General features: G+C 35.0%; 1 protein-coding gene across 1 annotated transcript in view; it reads left to right on the forward strand.

The window, feature by feature from the left end:
- Positions 1–8,820: 8,820 nt before the first annotated feature.
- The window catches only part of LOC150104223 (transmembrane protein 8B-like), a 167,888-nt gene continuing 155,257 nt past the window's right edge, over positions 8,821–21,451 (forward strand). The window contains exons 1-2 of the mRNA XM_090396236.1: positions 8,821–8,925; positions 11,622–11,787. Coding sequence (XP_090252362.1) covers positions 8,868–8,925; positions 11,622–11,787 — 224 coding nt within the window. The 5' untranslated portion in view covers positions 8,821–8,867. The remainder of the gene's footprint in view (positions 8,926–11,621; positions 11,788–21,451) is intronic.

Genomic DNA, 21,451 nt, shown 5'->3' on the forward strand with positions numbered 1-21,451 from the left:
GATACACCTTTGCGCCAATGAAGAGGACACTGTACGTTGGTTCTGATAATGTGGGGCTTGCATATTGTGGTTCTGCCATGGCAACCCATGTTGTGAGCACGGTTCTGAACGATTTTCGCAGATTCGTGTTCTAGTCGATGCTTGCCTGGAACTCCGCATTCGTATCAGACAACGAATGAATGCGGAGTTCCAGGCAAGCATCGACTAGAACACGAATCTGCGAAAATCGTTCAGAACCGTGCTCACAACATGGGTTGCCATGGCAGAACCACAATATGCAAGCCCCACATTATCAGAACCAACGTACAGTGTCCTCTTCATTGGCGCAAAGGTGTATCGTGATCGCAATCAATCAATCACGATACACCTCTGCCCAGCAGATGGACTGGCGGTGTGGGTGTGGTGGATGCCCAGTGAAATTCCGAGGTAGTGGTGGTGTGATATGGTACTGTTTTTCCTGGCTTTGCCTCGGACCTCTGTTTATGGTGCCACGAATAAGTTCAATATTCTTATATATTTGAAATATATTTGAACATGCTGGACAATGCAATGCAACGCTTCCTACTTTGTGGCGTTTCTACAGAACTGACCATTTCCTCTTTCAGTAAGATAATGCACGTGGTCTTAAGGCTGTGCTTTAACTTTGTGATTTATGGACATGAACATCACCACACTTGACTGGCCTCCACAGAGCACTAACCTCAATTCTATTGACTATCTGGGATTAACTGGGGCTTTGGACAAGGTCAAGGGATGTCTTCATCCCAACATTTCAGTACCTCATTACATGCCTACAGGAAGAATGGTCTAAGATTCTCATTGATCGCTATCGTGCACTTGTGGATAGTATTCCCCGTAGGATTGCGGTAGTTATCGCAGCGAAAGGAGATCCTAAATCTTCATTAAGGCGGACGCCATGGCTGTTTGTTCCTTACAATATGGTGTCCATTAACGTCTTTTCAATTGTGTGTGTGTGTGTGTGTGTGTGTGTGTGTGTGTGTGTGTGTGTGTGTGTGTGTGTGTGTGTGTGTGTGTGTGTGTGTGTGTGTGTGTGTGTGTGTGTGTGTGTGTGTGTGTGTGTGTGTGTGTGTGTGTGTGTGTGTGTGTGTGTGTGTGTGTGTGTGTGTGTGTGATCTGCTAACCCTGTCTAGCTTTTGGAGACTGAGTGGGCAGTTAGATAAGTGGACTGGATTCTTTAAATTATGATTGAAATAACTAAGGCTATTATATATTTAGTCTAGTAATTGCGCGTGTCTACGGATTTGGCTGTTTTTGATGAAAGCAGAAAATCACTTCTCCCTGCTTGTGAGTGTATACAAGTTATGCAAAAGGAGAAGAGTAATTAAAAATGCCGATCTGTGTAATTCCTAAATATCACTTGTAATTTTACGAACAGGGATCCATCCATCATCAGAAATAATGCGTGATCAGAGAGAAAACTAACAACATGCTTCAATTATCCTTTATGCTAAATACAATAAAATGGCTTACAAATATCAAGAGCGATCTCTTCAGTTTCTGAACATTTTTTTTCATGGCATTTTCTAGATATATATAATAAACCAAGAGAAATATCTGAATATCAAAAGCTCTCATGTTGGTGATTGTTCAGTAGCAGAAGGCTTTCCAGAAGTATAGTACTTGTCTGCTAATTGATTAATCGATTGCTTTAGATACAGTTGAAGGAGGGCAACGGTTGAATATGATAGCAACAATTTGTTGTTCTTCTTAGAGTTAGGCTGAATGTGGGCCAATTTACAAACAACGGGATAAATACCAGTGGAACAGAATATTATAAAAGGAGAGAGACACATAACAATAGTCAGTTTATTTATTTATTCTTGTGGATTTTCCCCGTTCCTCGACCGCTCCTTAAGACTGGTTGAGCCTCCTAATGAGGGAGTAAGTATGCATTTTTTAACTGTAGGAACGTGTGTTCACAGGGCCGGTTTGCCTGTTTTCTGAGGGACGAAAAACCCGAGTTTCCGGGATTAAAAAAAACTCTACATCCGTATGAGACCGGCTAACTTATCTTTAGTCGAAAGGTGAGTTTTCCCAGAGTCCAGACAAAATTCGCGTCATTGACGGGAATTGAACCCAGGTCTTTCCGACCAAACGTTTTCGTCTATGTACCGACTGAGCTACGGAGGCTCACAAGAGTCAGTGACCTCTTGAACATAAATCTGCTGATTGACGCCAGTATACCAGGATCAGAAGATTTTCACGGTATTCAGTATAAACAAGGCTTTTCTGCTCTCTTGCTCGTGAAAAGTCAAGGGGAACATTGAATGTTGTGAACTCAGAACTCTAATAAAGATATTTACTAAGATCACTTATGCATGATCTCAAGGAAACAAGGAAATTTTTATACTACTTTTTTTTTCTTGGATATAAAATAACAGACGAACCAAGAACAATATCAACAATGTGAAAATTTAAGATTATCACAGGACTGCAGTTGTCTGTTATACTTTCCCGTAATCAGTAGCCATGGGCTGCTCAGCTACAGGAGATAGTTGTCTCCCGAATTCAAAAGATAGTCAAAGGTAAACAATCTATCTATTATTTTTGTGGAATAAAAAGAAATAATTAAATGGCGTCCTTCAATTTATTCTCTTTTGTAACATTTCATCACGAAATGAAGAGAAAAGTGAAGATTTCTAGTATTATGTAATTCTATATGATGAATATTGTCATTATTCCAATCCAGAAACAGATTCAATAAGTGTAAAGTTTAAATCGTCATCGTCCTTAGTATACGGATGTTGAAGTATTTGAAGTAATAATTTGAATCTGAAGCATTTGAAGTAATGATTTGAAGTAGAAGCATTTGAATTAATAAAGTTGAGGTAATAATCAGAAAATCTGTGTTTCTTTGACCATCCAAGTGCAGTGTTCATTGAGAATTTTATTACAACACTAACAACTAAAAAGAACATATAAAATTTAACTGTGATATTATTAAGGAAAAAAAAAAAGATTTAGTGCTTGGAACAGCATGCATAAAATGCTAACTCTCTCTCTCTCTCTCTTCTTATGAAAATTTGTTGTTTCACTCTTTTTAAAACTCTTAAAAAATTCGTGAGCTGTTGATTTATGATGGGATGCAGCAAACGGCAGTAGATTAAAACATGCTGCAGTGAAAATTGTTTTATAAATGGGATATGTGGTATTTCTTAATGGGACACATGGATCAATGTGCATGACGGATTTAACTACATAACTAATCATTTATGCTTTATTTGCGGATTGTTCCAATTTCATTTGAACAGCCAATATCTGAAGTGCATTCTGAAAGGAGGGGGATAGAAGAAGTTACAAAATAGCAGGCATCGCAGGTAAGTATATTACGTATAATAGTCTTGAATAGGCATTAATTTATATCTTGTTACGTAGGCTTCTGTGGGAATAGGACATTTTTAGAACTTTTTTTTTCTCGGTATAAAACCACAAACAAAGATATAAAAACAAACGAAATAGAAACTGCGTTTATTTCGACTGGTTTCGAGAAACATTTGATCAGGAAATAACACAAACTAAAAAACTAGAAAGCAAGTAATAACAGTTAACATTTCTAGTGAAAAATATTTGAAAACGTTTAAACAATGGAAAGCGTGCTATTATGCTGGCTGCTGGTTCCTGGGTTGCTGTAGCATACATTACTGGTAGATGAAAGTGTCATGGTGAATTAAGGAAGATCAGACGGTGTAAAACTTGATGTAAATACAAAAATCAAAGAATGTTCATTAATCCATTACGGCACACTTGCTTCTACCAGCAGTATGTTACAGCAACCCACGAACCAGCAGCTAGTATTATAATAGTGAATGACCGCTTTCCATTGTTTTAAACGTTTTCAAATATTTTTCACTAGAAATGTTAACTGTTGTCACTTGCTTTCTAGTTTATTAGTTTACTCGTGTTATTTCCTGATGAAGTGAAAGAAAGTATTTCACGAAAGTAGTCGAAAATAAACACATAGTTTCTATTAGATGTCTTTGTTTGTGGTTTTATTGCTGAAAAAATAATTAGAAAGTTTAGCTTAATGTATGTTTGATTTATCTTGAAAGATCCCAGGATTCAGCAAAACCAAAACAGTTCATGATTTTTTTTTTGTAGCTGGATGTTAATAGAAAAATATAATAACACACTTTCCTTAATATGATTATTATTTGTCATGTCGTTTTTTTTATGTCTTTTTTAAAAAAAATGTTTTGCCAAGGATAAAGGAATTGCAATAAATGCAAGTATCGTTTACCATGCACTGATTGGTGAATCACGGATAGATACAGCATGTACTGTGTGGTGGTTATCTGTTACAAATTCAAATCAAAATCTAAATCAAGAAATCAAAATCTGTTACAAATATCTATGATTAGCTGTGTTTAACTGATGATTTGATTATAGTCAGCCGGAATATAATTAACATGTTTTTCGCCACGAGCCTGTGTAGCTCAGTGGATGTGGCGTTTGCATACCACGGCGCTTGGCCGCACGAAGGAAGACTTGGTTTCGAGTCTAGTCGGCGACTAGACTCGAAATTTTTCTAAGCCTTTTTTTCGACCGGTTCCCGAGTTGGTCGATCTCTGACACGGGCAAGAGGGTTTTTCCTCCCGGAAACTCTGGTTTTTCGTCCCGTAAACTCAAGAAAATCGACCGTAGAACCCACATTATTTCAGACATTAAATATATTGTGTTAGGTTAGGGACCACGAGATGGCGGCACATTTGAGCCGTCTCTCTTCACTGTGTACCGCTTAATTAGTGATAGCCTTGGGCCATCTATCTCTGATTGGGTACCAGTGGAGATTGAACTGCCCACTCAGTCTCCAAAAGTTAGATAGGGCTAAATGGCCTCGCCTACTCCTCGTATACGGGAATAAAAAGGCGTTAGCTGATTTTTTTGTTTTGTTTTCGTCACCTTTGCCAGCAAAAGTTGGTCGATTGGTAGAGCCTCTGCCACTAATGGCTGCAAAAAGTTAAGTATGTTCGATCGCGGTTAGTAGTTGGAAGGGGTTCAATCATTCCATGCTGTTGGCACACTCTCCTTCGATGAGTCTTTGGACTCCCTGGAGGTGTCACATAATAATAATTATTATTATTTCTTGTAGCCCTACTGAAGACAATACAAAACCATATAAAATTAGTTCAGAAGTCTAATGAAACAGATTTGTTCATTTTTTTTTTTTTTGTAGGCTGTATCCCAGAACGCAAACAGTCATGAAAACGTCTATCGAAGCTTTTTGCAAAAATCTAAACATGCTTTTCTGCACGCATCACCCTTTTTATAGTAAATCCTTACTCTTGAAATTTAATATGGTGGAGGATGCAAAATTGAATTCTTTTTGAGAGAATTATCTGAACAAGTCAAAGGAAGTACCTGAGAGGTGATTATGAAAGGATATATGAATGCTAATGGTAGGGAGGTGAGAGAACTAGAAAACATACACTGGATTCCATAAATTAAGAAACATAGAGAAAATCACAATAGCTCAAAAACTGCATGACGAATTTCTATGCAATTCTGTGAAAAGCAGTGTGATATGAGACGTGAAAGACACACCCACAAAAATTTTCAATGAATATATAATTCAACAACAAATGGGTATATGAATACAATGGTCAAAAACAAGTGATCAAAATGAGATCATCAAAGTACCTCGATAAGGAATGAGGTCACGCTTCATAGCAATACAGCGCTCACAGATTTCATACTGTTTATCATCAAGGTGTCCAGAAGCTCAGTTAGTATTAACAACCATTTCTCTTGCAAAGTTTTCTTAAGTCCCTCCACATTTTGCGCATGGGGAGGAGAAGGATTGTGCAAATACACGTCAACCTAGAGAGTCCCAGATATTCCGAAGAGCATTAAGGTCTTGGAGACCTGCATGGCTGGTCCATATGTACGAAAGTCTCTTCTTGAAAATATTGGTCTACGAACTTTGCTGGATGAGGCGAGCATTATTAAGCAGAATCATGACGTAAACAGGTGACTAGTGGCATACCACAAAGTTTAGTGCTGGGACCACTATTGTTTAATTTGTGCATATATGATATAGGAAATAACCTGAAAGGAAATATTCGGTTGTTTGCTAATGATGCGAAATTAGGTAGAGTAATAGTTAATCAAGCTGATGTGGAAAACTTGCAGGACGATTTAAATAGGCTGTCAGTATGAGTAAAGGATAATGGGTGCCTGTTTAATGTGGAGAAATGTAAAGTTATGCATTTTGGGATAAACATATTACGCGCTCTGTTCCACATTGATGGAACTATACTCAGGAAATAGATAAAGCTACAGATTTGGGGGTGGTGTTGGTAGACAGAGAGTTAAAGTTAGATGACATATTGCTAAAGTAGCCCATAAGAGGCCATGTAGAGAATTCAGAAGTGAGTGACCAAGATGGTGTAGACTGTGGGATGTTCCCTATGAATACAGGGAACATTCCACAGATTACCAGTAGCCTAGTATATAGACCATGGCTTGCTACCTAAATTCACCAGTTAAATAATATCTTGCAACCATATCCAAGAATTTTGCTATTAAAAAATGTCTTGGTTCTCACTCCACACATGAAATGGAAAAATCATTCCAAAAATCATTCTAGTCGCCTGCATTTCTTGAAGATGGGGAAGTGGTAGAAAAGATTCAGAGGCGAGTGACTTGTTGGTGACTGTGTGCTTGACATTGATGCATTGAGAGCTTGTGGTTACAGAAGTTAGTTGATAGGCGAAGAAAAGAAGAAATGATAGAAACATTTAAGTTGCTAAAAGGTTTTTATAGGATTAATGCAGAGGAAACATTTTTGCAGTAGGAGAGTGGTGGAAGAACAAGAGGTCGTCCTTGGAAAATAAGTAAGAGTGTGGTTAACAAGGTGTGATGACTATAGTTTTTGGTAGTGCTGAACGAGTAGAATGTGTTGCCTGACTCAGTTGTGAGTGCTTCATTTATCAATGAGTTCAAGGAGAGTATGAAAGATAACGTGTGGATAGTTTGGGTCTCCCACATTGAGTCTTAGGACTCCATGGAGGTACCTGCATAGTGATAATAATAAATAAAATCAAAATAGGCTAATGCCTTTTATTCCCTTATAGAAAGTGGGCGAGGGCTTTTTAACCCTATCTAGCTTTTGGAAACTGAGTGGGTAGTTCAATCTCTATCGGCAGTCAATCAGAAATAGCTGGCCCATGTCTGTCACTAATTATAAGTGGCAACTGATGAACAGCTTGGTACCTAACCCTAACAGGATGTTATTTTCTGAAATAATGTGGGCTCTACGCTCGATTTTCTTGAGTTTACAGGACGATAAACCTGAGTTTCCAGGACAAAAAAAAAAAAAAAAAAAAAAAAAAAAACAGCTTATATTTGCCAGAGATCGACTAACTGGGCGAAAAAAAGCTTAGAAAAAGTTCCTCCAGTCAGTGACTTGAACTTAAGTTTATCTTCGGGCGGCCTAGTGCAGAGGATGCAAGACCAATTCCACTGAGCTATACAGGCATTAATGATGATGATAACGCTCGCTTTATGCCATGGTCATTTGAATATAACGCTGACAGCGTCACTCAATATTATTATTGTTATTCGTGACACCTCCAAGGAGTCCGAAGACTCATCGCGGGAGGACAATAATCATTGACAATAATCAATAATAATTACTAGTCCATAATCAGACTCAGCGTCAATTTTTATATAAAGAACCTGAGATTCATGTTTTTCCTCCCCCACCCCAAGTTGCCGCGATTTTTCTTTGCTCCTTAATGTATGGAAACCTGTGTATATATACTGTACGGTGGGGTGACGAGGTAATTTTTGATTTAGTTATTCATACTATTTCCCAGTCATATCAGTCAGACTTCGGAAGACGAGATTGCGGCATTTCTCTACCATATTCTCGTTTACCCGCAAATCTGCTAATCGCCTTAGAAATGAACACATCTACCGATAGAGAAATGCGGACAACTGATTATCACTTTCCTAAAATTTAATGACGACTTATAAGAGCTCCTACTGCTACATGCATGAAAAGTCTTACAGAATTTATTTATTTAGTTGACTTATAATGGATTTTTTTTTTAAATTTCTTCTTTTTTTTTTTCTTTAATCATCAATATACTGCTCTCAAATCTTGAGAAATATTTTTAAAAAATATGTTTGATATGATAGGTTTTATCATTAAGCCCTTTTTGGAATGAAAGGCATTAGCGTTTTTTTTTAATTTTTTTAATAAAGCAATATTTTAATAATTTATAGTAACTTTATTCATTTATAGTAACGATTTTAAAAAACTCCATTCACCGATTTCAAATTTCTTTCGACTATGAATTTTTGCCGAATAAAACACTGGCTTCATTGCCTTTGTGATTCATGCCAACAAACCAATTTATTTAAATTTCCACAAAAGTATTACAAATGAGTAAATAAATAAATGTCTTCAACCAATGCCTTGTTACTTTTTTGGGGGGGGGGGAATCAAAGACATTAGTGGTTTTGTTGATTTAATTATCTTTTCTTTAATTGGTTATTTACAAATTTATTTCTTGTGTAAATAAAGAAATAAAATAAAGTTTGCAGATAGAGAACTGTAAGAACATTCCACTTGATAATCCTTCTCCTGTTGACCATTAAAATTATTTTTATTTCAGAACTGAATACATTTTAGATATTAAATATATATATATATATATAGTTATAATAATAATAATCCATACGTACAGTATCTTAGTCGCCTTACATGTTGTGGTTGTAAAATGATGTAATTTCCCAGTTGCTTGATTATTAGCGCCATCCCCAGGTCGTCATTTCCTGTATGGTGGTATGGCATCATATGTGATAATTTTGAGTGTATATCTTCCTCCATTTACTTTACAATGGCTTCTGCAACTGTTTTTATCCTCTGGTTCTTGATAACTGAATTCATAAGTTCAGGTATGAACACTTATCAGTTAAAATTCATATAATTCGCCACTTCTTCGTTTATATTTCCTTCTAGTATTTGGTTCCATTCCTTCAAGTATTTTTGACTTCTATGAGTGAAATCACCTTGTCTTGTTTTTTAATATGCCAATTATCTGAATTACTTTTTTAGTTTGTGAAAGAGCTTTTCTAGTTATCTTCGTATGCAAATATTGAAATTACTGTAGTGCTATGTAGCGTATTTTAAGACTAGAATTTCTGTTTCGCGTTTGCATAAGAACCTATATAATAGTATTGTGAATAACTGGATTATATTGTATGTCATTGTTAACTTCCTGCTTTTTACTCTCGTGGAAGTACAGAATAGATATTCTGATAGCATCATATGATTATTTTTTTTTTAATTTTTTTAAATTAAATTTTTTTTAACCCTCTATCAACAGTCTAATTTGGAGTTTTTCCTCCAAATTAGACTGTTATTTGTCAGAACCTCTGGATTTTCAGATCTTTGATGTTTTGCTTCTTTAAAACAACCCTTCTCAAAGCAGGGTGTCCAACGCTCACTAGTGGACCGTGTCGTTTTCCTGGTAGGCCGCGAAAGAATTTCATTTGTAGATAGTTTTCTGTGTAAAGATTTTGTAAAAACCAAGAATAAAGAAAATTGATTTTATCTTAGACTTTGTAAAACCTATTAATTTAAAATCAAAACTTTTTACATAATTTGTTTAGTCTCAATATAATAATGTGCATATGCTGTTTATCAACCTCATGTAATTTTTTGCAGGCAAAGGTTGGTCGATTGGTAGAGCCTCTGCTACTAATGTCTTGCAAAAAGTTAAGCAAGTTTGAGCGCGGTTAGTAGTTAGAAGGGACCAATGGTTCGATGCTGTTGGCAAACTCTACCTCAATGAGTCTTTGGACTCCCTGGAGGTGGTCATATTTTATTATTATTGTGTGACAATTGGTAAACAATGGGATATGAGAGATCTTGTGGTCCATAGCCAGAAAACATTGAAGATCAAAGTATAAGATCTGACATAAAAGAAGTGAATTGATGCAGTTAGAAGCTTCCTTAGGATGCTTCTAACTGCATCAATTCACTCAGATCCTGGCCTTCTCTGGGTACTTTTCTTGGCACCAAATACCAACTTTGCTATCCTTACCTCTCCCATTATGCTTAAGTCACTGTGCCATCTTAAATTAGTTCTACTTGTACATTCATGGATGAGCAGAGTTGTTTGGTTCCTGTTTAATATATTTAAACATTTGTATGCTCCTGCCAGTGATGTTATCTTTTCACTCCTTAATTTTTCATATTAGTTTTGTGTCCATGGTATCTTTGATAGTAACTTCTTAAACACTGTCTTATATACTGCTAATTTAACATTTTCTCTAATTTTTCTTTTATGTCATTTCAGTTTATTCAATTTGTTTCTGTTTTTCCAAATTTGTTTTCTTCACTAAAAATTGTGCTTAAATGGATGAAATATTTTATCTGTAGGCTCACTATGCAGAGAGTGAATGCAGTTGATGTGTTGTATTTTTTTTCTCAATGATACTGCATGTTTTAATGTGTTTTGTCTTTTATTGCTGATTTTCATGCCAAACATTTTAACTGGATTTAAAAGTTTAACATCAGCATAACGAGCCGAGATTAAAATCTCTAATTTTGATTTAATAATATGATCCAGATACATGATGTATAAGAGGGAAATATATATATATATATATATATATATATAGATATGTACATATATACATGACAAATGTTGGTTACAAAAACTTTCTGTAACATTATAAAATTCATATTAATTACGTGCTATTTCCTTTTTTTAACTTCTCACACATTCTGAATACATTGAATAATTGTATAATTCTGATTTATCAGTGAAATAGTAATGTTTCCACAACTTTAAGAAAATAAAAAATTTGAATCAAATTAATGAATATAATTTGTTTTTCCCACTGTTACATCATAACCTTAGGAAAGTTACATTATTAATCTCTGCTATTAATTTAGATGAGCAGAGATGTATGCCTCTAAATATGGTATCACTACTTTGAATAACTATATGGAAGAATCCTTTAGTTATAAAAATGAGACACCTGTTACTCTTTTCAGAATCACCTGTGTTTTAATAGAGAGAGAGAAAAACAGATGGTGTGGTTAGAGGTGTAAATAATTTCAGTGCATATCTAACATGTGTATATAATATACATACGTGTAATTTTAATATTTCTTTTGGAGATCTCTCATAATAATAATAATAAAAGAAATGCAATTAGGAGTACCATGATCAATATTGCACTCCTAATTGCATTCCTTTTGCACACTTTCTACCAGTGTTCTTTCTCCCAAGTCTCCAAGGTTTGATTATTGCTTTTAATCAACTATATGGGGAAGGAAGAGATTTTTACATCAGTGTGAATTGCCCACATTATTTACTAGAAAAATAAGTGGAATTTAATCTTTATAGAAAAATTTATTGTTCTAGTAGGAAATTAACTGACATGCATAAATTAAAAAGTTCTGTTTTTTTTTTGTCACTTTATGATATTGCATGAAATTTTGAGAAATTTATTATACTGGTTATATATAATTTTTTTTTTTTTTTCATTATGGTAGTAATTTTTGAAATAACATTTATCTTTTCTAGAATGAACAAATACTTTTTTATTTATTTATATTTTATTTTTTAAATATCTAGAATGTCTATCTGTTCAAATGTTGGAAGCCCAGCAGATATTTCCCTATAAAGCATATAGAAATGTCCAGGTCTTTTATTACAATATACCTCATCAAGTAACAGTATCTTCTTGGCAGTTTAAAGCTAATGGAACGTCAAGTTGTTCTCCTCCAAAACCAATTGCTGTGTAAGATAGCTATGCAACCTATTTTTTTATTTGCATGTCTCTGTGTGCATGTAAAAGTAAACCTATAATAATTATTTATTAAAATGAGAAATAAGGTAAAATAACAAAAACACATGCACACACATATATGTGTTTGAATGTGAGATTGAGGAATTAATTTTTATAGCATTATAATAATATAGCTATTATGCTATTATAAAAATCAATCAAAATACCCAGAATTCTAGGGCATTACTGAAGTGTTATAAAACTAATATATGAAGAATAAAAATAGGAGAAATTTTGGACATGCCTTTGTGGATGTTGTTTTCTGTCTCCTTATTCTGGCGCAAGCTGTTAAAGGAAGGGTTTTTGGGGGGGAAGTGGGGGTAGAGTAATGTGAAGGAATTATTTGAAAAAACTGAGTTTTTTAATATATGTATAAATATTATTCTATTCTATTTCATCTTCTAATCTTTTACTACTTAACCATTTGTGATAGGCTTCTTTTTTCTTTTTGATTATTTCTTTGATTGTATCATTCCAGATCTTCAGTTTTTTCCTTTTATTGAATTTTTTGGTCTCTCCTAAGCTTTCATTTGCTGCTGAATTTAGTATCATTTTTATATTAAGCCATTCTATTTCTATTTCTTCATTTTGTTTTATTTTATCTAGATATTGGTTAATTCTTTGTTTATATAGTCATTGTACATTTGTGTCATTCAATAGTTTAGTTTTATAAACAAATGTTTCAAATTTTCTTTCTGTTCTTGATACTTTTAGCCATTTAGGTGGTAATCTTAATTTTATTTTAACAAGGAAGTGGTCACTGCTTATTTCATATCCTCTGTGAACTCCAACATCTAGTGAAAATTTTGATGTCTTTTCATTTAATATAAAATAATCTAATATTGATTTCCATCTTCTTGCTGCCCAAGTATATTTATGTATGTCTTTATGTTTATAGAAGGAATTCATTATTTTTAGGTTATTATAAACCACAAAGTCAATCAATTTTTTACCATTCCTGTTTAGAGTATGTTCTCCATGTATTCCTATATTATTATTAATTTTCGTGTTTCCAATTCTTTCATTTAAGTCTCCTGCTAAAATTACGTAATCATTTTTATTTATTTTATTATATGTTTTGTAGCTGATTATAAAAAATCAATATTATTCTGTTCTGTTCCTTCTTCTGGGGCATATAAACCAATTATTGTTCAATAGCCTCTATCTATTTTTATTCTAGCTTCTATTATTCTTTCATTCCATAATTTATAATGTTTTGACTGTTTTGAAAGGAAGTTATGAATCCAAATCATGACTCCTGCATGTGCTCTTTGATCTTTGTCAACTCCACTGTATATCACATTAAAATTTTCGGTTCTCATAGTTCCTTTTAATTTCTTTTTTGTTTCAGTGATTACTGCTATTTTAAAATTTCTTTCATTTAATAGTTGGTCTAATTCTATTTCTTTATATGCTATTCCTCTTACATTCCAGTTTGCTATGTGTATTATCTTTTGTCGTTTCCATTTTTGTTTTACCTTTTTTATTCCAGGGTCGTTTTCCATAGATTCAATCCAATTATCTTTTTCTGTCAGCTTACAAGTAGAATTATGTTCTCCATGTCAGGGACTAGCCTGACGATGGAATAGTTCAGTGGTAGGGCTGCTACCTTAACGCTTCTGAACTAGCCTTCTTCCGAATTTAAACCCATTAGGAGGAATAGGGTATATTGAAGGGGGGGGGAAGAGTAGATTTTAGAAGAATTATAGTAAGGATTATAGAGAGGGCATAGTTGTAAGGCCAGAAATGAAGAGACCCCCATGCCCCTAGAGTACTCTAATAGCATAAGGGTCATAAAATAAGAAGATTTGGGATAAGGCCTTATAGGAAAGATTAAAGTAAGTGGATTTTCCTGAAAGTAGAAGAAGAAGAGGATAAATCCAGCTAGGGGTCCATGGGAGTGCCACTTCCCTTACAATCAAATAATTGGCCATGTTGGTCCACAAGTCCTTATTCAGTATATTCGGACCACCGCACCATACACATGCATACACGCACACATGGTGGGCTCCCCATCTGCCACCCAGGGAACGTGCTCTCTAGGGGTTACAGGGTCCTCCCGAGAGTTCCCCCATAGCTAAAAGAGAAGTCAGAAAAAGACATAAAGAATCATGGAACAAATTTGTTTCGAATTTGGAACATGATTTATATAAAATAAGACCCAATGTATATAAGATTTTGAAACACTTAAATGCAGATACCAAAGAAAACATAAAATTAAATACCGAATCGAAATTAGAAGAATTTCTAAATTACTACACAGAATTGTGGACAGACAAACAATTAACGAAAATGAAAGGGAAATAACTAAAGAAGAATTAGAAATCAGCCTGAAAGAAACAAGAAACTGAAAATCACCTGGAGAAGATAAGCTAGGTTCAGAACTATATAAATATGCAGGAACAAGATTCAAAGAAAGGCTCTTATTATTTTTAAATAAAATCTATTCAACTGGTATCCCCCCAATAGAACGGAAAAAAGCAATTGTGATTCCTATCTTTAAAAAAGGTAATAGAGATGACCCTAAAAACTTTAGAGGTATCAGTATATTAAATTCCTGTTACAAAATAAATAGCAGAATCTTGAATAGCAAACTAATGAAATATTCCAAAAACTTTATTTTAGAAGTACAGAATGGATTTAGAAAAGGACGATCATGTATAGACCCTTTTGCTTAAAATTAATAATAGAGAAAAGAGAATACAATTTAGAAATGCATATTACATTTATTGACTTTGAAAAAGCATTCGACAAAGTTAAAAGAAGTATTTTTTTTTAACATATTAAAAGAAAGATAAATACCAAATAATATCCTAAAAGCTATCATAAGAATATATGAAAATAATCAAATACAAATAAGATTAAATCACGAGCTATCATATACGAGAGAGAGAGATAAACCAAGGGGTCCGACAGAGACGTCCCCTCTCAGAAACTCTTTTTAATATCTACTTAAATGGAATAAAAATTTACATCAAGGAATTAAACTTTTGCCTACAGTGAACTTAAACACTCTCTTTTTTGCCGACGACCAAATAATAATTACAAATTTTGATGATAACTTACAGAAAGCTATTTTAGATCTAAATGAGATAGCCAAAGATTATGGTATGATAATATCAACAGAAAAATCAAAAACTATGGCCTTTAAAGGACAAGATCCAGCAAGAATAAAATAGTAATAGATAACAAGATCTTAGAACAGGTGAATTCATTTAACTACCTAGGATGATCACATATGAAAATGAAAAAGATATAAACGTAAAAATTGCAAAATATTTAAAAATAATAGGTATAATTAACGCTATATTTAAACCAAACCTAGTTCAAAAACAAACCAGATTAAAAGTATACAATACATTAGCCCTACCAGTCTTAATGTATGGAAGCGAAATCTGAACAATAAAACAAAAAGACAAACGAAGATTAATAACAGAAGAAATGAAGTTTATGAGAAAAACTGCAAAGTATAGCCTATTTGATCACAAAAGAAACAAAGAAATTATGAAAGAATTAAACCAAGAACCAGTAATAGAAAAAATTAAAAAATATAAACATAAATGAATGGAACACGTTCAAAGAATAAAAACCGAAAGATTACCAAAACAAGCCTTAAAGTACAAGCCATTAGGAAAAAGAAAGCCAGGACGTCCTCTTAAACGATTCAACGATGACTTCTAAGGGCGGAACAGGCCATGCTACGCCTAAATTCTTGATACGCATGATGATGATAAATATTATTATTATTATTAAGGGTGGGTAGAGAGCATTTTGGGAGGGGGTGAGAGAAGGATCTGAAGATAGAAATTATTTTTTGGGGGAAGAGGAGGGATTTAAGGGAAAAAGCCAGGAGTGGGAGTAATGGGGTGCAAGCCGTTTCGATGACCGTCATTATCGGAACTCGTTGGAGAAGTGGATGCTATATCATGTCGGTTAGGTGTTTCTGTCTTTGGTGTACTTGTATTGTCTCCTATTGGTCAGAGTCGTGACCTAATTTTTTATGTTGTGGAGCTTCCAACTCTCGGAGATTATATAGGAGGGAAGAAGTTGAAGAAGAGAGTTGGAAGCTCCACAACATAAAAATTAGGTCACGACTCCAACTAATAGGAGACAATACAAGTACACCAAAGACAGAAACAACTAACCAACATGGGAGAAGTGGATGACATAGCATCCACTTCTCCCACGAGTTCCGAAGATGACAGTTGTCGAAACGGCTCACACCCCATCACTCCCACCCCTCACTTTTTCCCTTAAATCTCTCATCTTCCCCCAAAAAATAATTTCTATCTTCAGATCCTTCTCACACCCCCTCCCAAAATGCTCTCTACCCACCCTTAATAATATTTATACATATATTAAAAACCCAGGTTTTTTTCAAATAATTCCCCCAAAAAATCCCTTCCTTTAACAGCAATATGAGGGCACATCGCTGGAATAAGGAGACAGAAAACAACATCCAAAAAGGTATGTCCAAAATTTCTCCTATGTTTATTCTTCATATATTAGTTTTATAACACTTCAGTAATGCTCCAGAATTTTGGATAAAGAGCCAATGACATTTTGGATAAAGAGCCTATTTACCATCACCCTCAGATGTTTCATATTGTCCACCTCATCTAAAATATCCCCACCAATCCTATACTCTGCATCTCATCTTTGCTTCTCAAATTTTAAAACCTAACCCTTTGCTACATTAAACTGACATCCCCCCACACACACTCTCCCATTCAGATAGTCTGTTTAGGTCCTCTTGCAAAGCTACAACACCTGCTCTACTTTTCATAACTTTCCCCAACTTCACATCATCTGTATATCACAATTTAAGCCCTTTCTAATGTCATTTACATACAAATTAAACAGCAGTGATCCCCAAAACAGATTCCTCGGGCACTCCAAGTGACTTTCATCTTCTGGAATGTCACTATCCCACATACAACCTTGCTGCTACCTCTCAGACAGCCAATCTCCAATCAAATGCACTAATCTGCTATCCAATCCCATTTGTTCTTATTTAACTACTAGTTATGTGGCAGTCTATCAAAAGCCTTTGCAAAACTTAAATATACTACTGTATATGCATCCTGCCCCTTGTGCAATGTATTCATCACTTTGTTATAATAAGTAAGCAGATTGCTAAAACACGATTAACAGTCCATTAAAGAGAATTTTACTGCTATCCATCCAGTTCTGAATCCTTGTCCTCACTAGCTTCTCCAAAAACTTGACAACTCCAGACAATCAGACGGGCCTATAATTTGAAGCCATAGCCTCATTACTCCCTTTATTAAGCAGAACAATTTTGTCATCTTTCCACTCCTTTGGAATCTGGGCTAATCTAAGATTCATGTTAAAAATGTTAGTTTTTAAAAATTAAAAAATTTTAAAAATGCTTAAATAGCTGAAATATTTTACTTGTTCTATAAGATCTCCATTCAGAATGCAGCTGAAGTTTACTATGCTCCTGCCTATTTTCATAGTTTTGGTCTTTTTATTGCAGATTTTCATGCCAAATTTGTTACGGCTATTATTTAATTTCATTAGTGAATTCTGGGGACTTGCACTAGATGTATTTAAAAGTACATCATTTGCATAAGGCAAATAGCTAAGTCTGACATCTCCAATTCTAATATCAGACTTGATGCCACTTTCATAATGTTATCCATATTGATGATGAATAAGAGTGTAGATAATGTGCATCCTTGTCATATCCCTGATTTTACATCAAACCGTCTTCCTGTATTTCCTTGAATTCTAACTGCTGACTGACAATTTAAACATAGACTTATTGCTCTGTGTAATGTTCCGTTCACCCTGTATAATTGTAGTGTTCTGAAAAGCTTTTCTCTGGGCACCTTGTTGTACGCATTTTTCAGGTCTACGAAACTAAAGTACAGATCCTTATCATATTCCCACGATTACTCAATTATTTGTCTTAAAGATAAAATCTGATCTTGACAGCCTCTGTTTGACCTAAACCCAGCTTATTATTCTACAAGTTTCTCTTCCACAGTCTTTCTCAACAACTTTTCAAGTATGTTTGCATAAATCTTACCTGAAACACTTACAAGGTGGTCTGAAAAGTTCTCGGCCTCGACCATAGATGGCAACACTATCGACAAGAGATTTTTTTTTTTTAAGTTGGTATATCTGTCATAAGTATCCATGTGAAATTGCAAGTAGTTTTACTTCAGACAGCTGTATAAAACAAACTATTAAGTAGTTTGTTTTATACAGCTGTCTGAAGTAAAAGTGTTGTCTGTATTCCTTGAAATGGATAAAATTGAGTATTGTGTAGTTATAAAATTCTTTGTAAAAGAAGGTTTAATGCCAAAAGAAATTCATTCGAAGTTCCTAAAAGTTTATGGACACTCTTCTCCTTCATTTTCACCAATTAAGAAATCGGCTGCCGAGTTTAAACGTGGACATACCAGGCTTGAAGATGATCCATGTGAAGGACATCCAAAAAGTATAACAAATCATTGATTGAGTGCACGATATGGTATTGAATGACCGACGAGTCAAAGTGCATGAAATTGCTGAGACCATAGGTATTTCGAAAGAACGTGTAGGATATAATGAAAAAGCTTTGCGCAAGATGGATGCCATGCTTGCTCACACAGATCAAAAATGTACTCACATGAAAATCTAAGCAGTGCTTGGAGCATTTTAACAAGAATAAAACTGATTTTGTGCATTGATTTATTATTATGGATGAGACTTGGATTCACCATTACACACCAGAATCCAAACAGCAGTCAAAACAGTGGACAGAAGCTGGTTGTTCAGTACCAAAGAAGACAAAGTCAGTTCCATCAGCAGGAAAGGTCATGGCATCGGTGTTTTAGGATGCTAAAGGCATTTTGTTTATTAATTATCTTGAAAGGGTAAAACAATAGCCAGAGAATATTATTCCAATCTTTTAACTAGACTAGATGATGAATGTGACATGAAAACTGAAGATAAGGATATTCTAAATGTCTGGAATAATTACTTTGAAAGACTGTTAAATGAACCAAGCAGTGACAGAACTATACTAGAAAATTTTTCAAGAGGAATGCAAAGAGAAGTACGTATCAATACTTGAGGTAGAAAAAGCCATCAAAAATTCAAAAGGTGGTAAGGCAGCTGGAGGAGATGACATATGACCAGAAATGCTCAAGTATGAAGGTATAAAAGTTTTCCAGTGGCTACACTGCATAATTCAGAGGACCTGGTCAGAAGGTCAAGTTCCAAATGACTGAAGTAAAGCTCTCATAGTACCCATCTGCAAAAAAAAAAAAAAAAAAAGGAATAAAAATAAAACTGAATGTGAGAATTACAGAAAAATTCTCTACTACGAGGGTGGTCTGAAAAGTTCTTGACCTAACAATGAAAAAACGAATTTATAATTTCAAATTTATTTTTATTTTTCAACATAATCTCCCTTAAGAATAATACATTTATTCCAGTGATGCTCCAGCACCATTATCCTGTCCCTGTAGTGATTCTCAGTAAGATCTGCAATCACCTCTTGATTCGAAGAAAAACACTGACCTGCGTGGAAGAGTTTTAGTTTTGGAAAGAGATAGAAGTCAGAGGGAGCCAAATCTGGGGAATAGGGTGGATGTTCCAACAATTCATAGTGAAGATCCCTTAATTTTCACATTGCCAAAACACTTTTGTGGGCAGGTGCATGGCCTGATGAAAGATGATTTTTTTCTTCTGCAAATCGGGTCTTAAACGGATGGGTACTATGAGAGCTCTACTTCAATCATTTAGAACTTGATCTTCTGACCAGGTCCTCTGAATTATGCAGTGTAGCCACTGGAAAACTTTTATACCTTCATTCTTAAACATTTCTGGTCATATGTCATCTCCTCCAGCTGCCTTACCACATTTTGAGTTTTTGATGGCTTTTTATACCTCAAGTATTGATATGTACTTCTCTTTGCATTCCCCTTGAAAATTTTCTAGTATAGTTCTGTCACTGCTTGGTTCGTTTAAGTCTTTCAAAATAATTATTCCAGACATTTAGAATATCCTTATCTTCATTTTCATGTAACCTTTATCATCTTTTATTCCTTTTACAGTACTCTTTCCTTCATTTCTAATCTTCAATAGCCTCCAGAACATTTGTTAAAGGAAGATCATGTTTTACTAATTTATGTACTACAACAAGGTGACAAATGTCTTGGACAAGGGAGATGTATATACAGTTTTGGAATCATTGTTGTTCAATTTGTATATTAATAATATTGGGATGGGTTTAACGGGTGATATGCTGCTGTTTGTAGATGATGTATAACTGGGGAGAGCAATGCAGAGTCAAACAGATGCTATGGTCTTACAGGAGGACTTGAATAGATTGCATAATGGACAGCTAAGTGGAACTGTCAGTTTAATGTTGCAAAGTGTAAGGTTTTGAAATTTGGTAAGCAACGATGGGATGCAAAGTGTACGCTTGGTGCAATGTAACCTCTGATATTGAGAGGCTACATTGCACAAGTTGTGAAGATGTCACATCAGATAATGCAATGATGCAGAGGACCCCCTGACATGCAAAAATAAAGAAGTTATAAGGCCTTAATCAGGCCTCATATGGATTATTGTGCATAGATTTGGTCACCGGGTTTTCAGTGGTGATGGGGATATGTTAGGAAAGGTCCAGAGGAGATTCACAAAGGTGGTCAATGGTCTTTGGAATGTGGAATAAGAGGACAGATTGAAGAGAATGTAAATTGGAATGCCCTTGAATGGGAGGAGGAAGGATATGATTGAGACATATTGGGTAGTCAGGGATTGTTATTAGGTTGACATGAAAGAGATTTTTCATGGAATGAGAGAACAGGGGGGATAGAACAAGAGGCTATCCCTGGTAGCTATGAGCAGGCTGTGAGCAGAGGAGTGAAGAAAAGGATCTTTACATGGAAAGTGGCTGGTGAACAGAATGCATTGCCTGAGTGTGTTGGGAATCTACGTAGACACGTTGAATCAGTTTAAAGCACGGTTGGATGAGTTTTGTGTGTGATAGTATGTACCGCCCATGATGAGTCTTTAATTCTATGAAGTTCAGATGTTAATAATAATAATTAGATGAGTAGAAGGGGTGCTTAAGGGTCAAAGCTGTGTAACTGAGAGGAGACCTCCACATAGCCTTTAAAGGAATGCGGAGAACCGACCAGGGCTTCTGACCTAATGTCCAATGCTCACCTTCTCGTGGTGCACCCTGTTGGGTATCTACTTGGATATTGAACGGACAAGGATGGGCTGGCAATTTGGGATTTAGCCGACCAAATTGTATTCTTATTGGTTAAACCAAAATATAGAATGATGGTACAACATGACAAAATTTCATGCCGGCTGGGGCGTCGCCCCGTTAAACAAGGCCCCCGTTGTTTTCGCCAGGAAACCAGGGCGAACAGCGAAAAGTCAGCTACTGGAACAAATCTGAAAACAAACCCCAACTCAACATCACCAGAGTTAAAGATCGGTACTATCAGCGTAAGAAGCCTGAATGGCAAAGAAATGGAGCTAGCTGAGGAATTAGATAAGTACCAGATTGACATAATAGGGGTGACTGAAACAAAAAAGACCAAAACTGGTGAGATCTTTCTGAGCAATAAATACAAAATGT

The sequence above is a fragment of the Typopeltis vanoorti genome, chromosome 8 (genome assembly GCF_054136105.1).
Source record: "Typopeltis vanoorti isolate ZY-2024b chromosome 8, IOZ_Tvanoo_1.0, whole genome shotgun sequence".
Taxonomy (NCBI): Eukaryota; Metazoa; Arthropoda; class Arachnida; order Uropygi; family Thelyphonidae; genus Typopeltis; species Typopeltis vanoorti.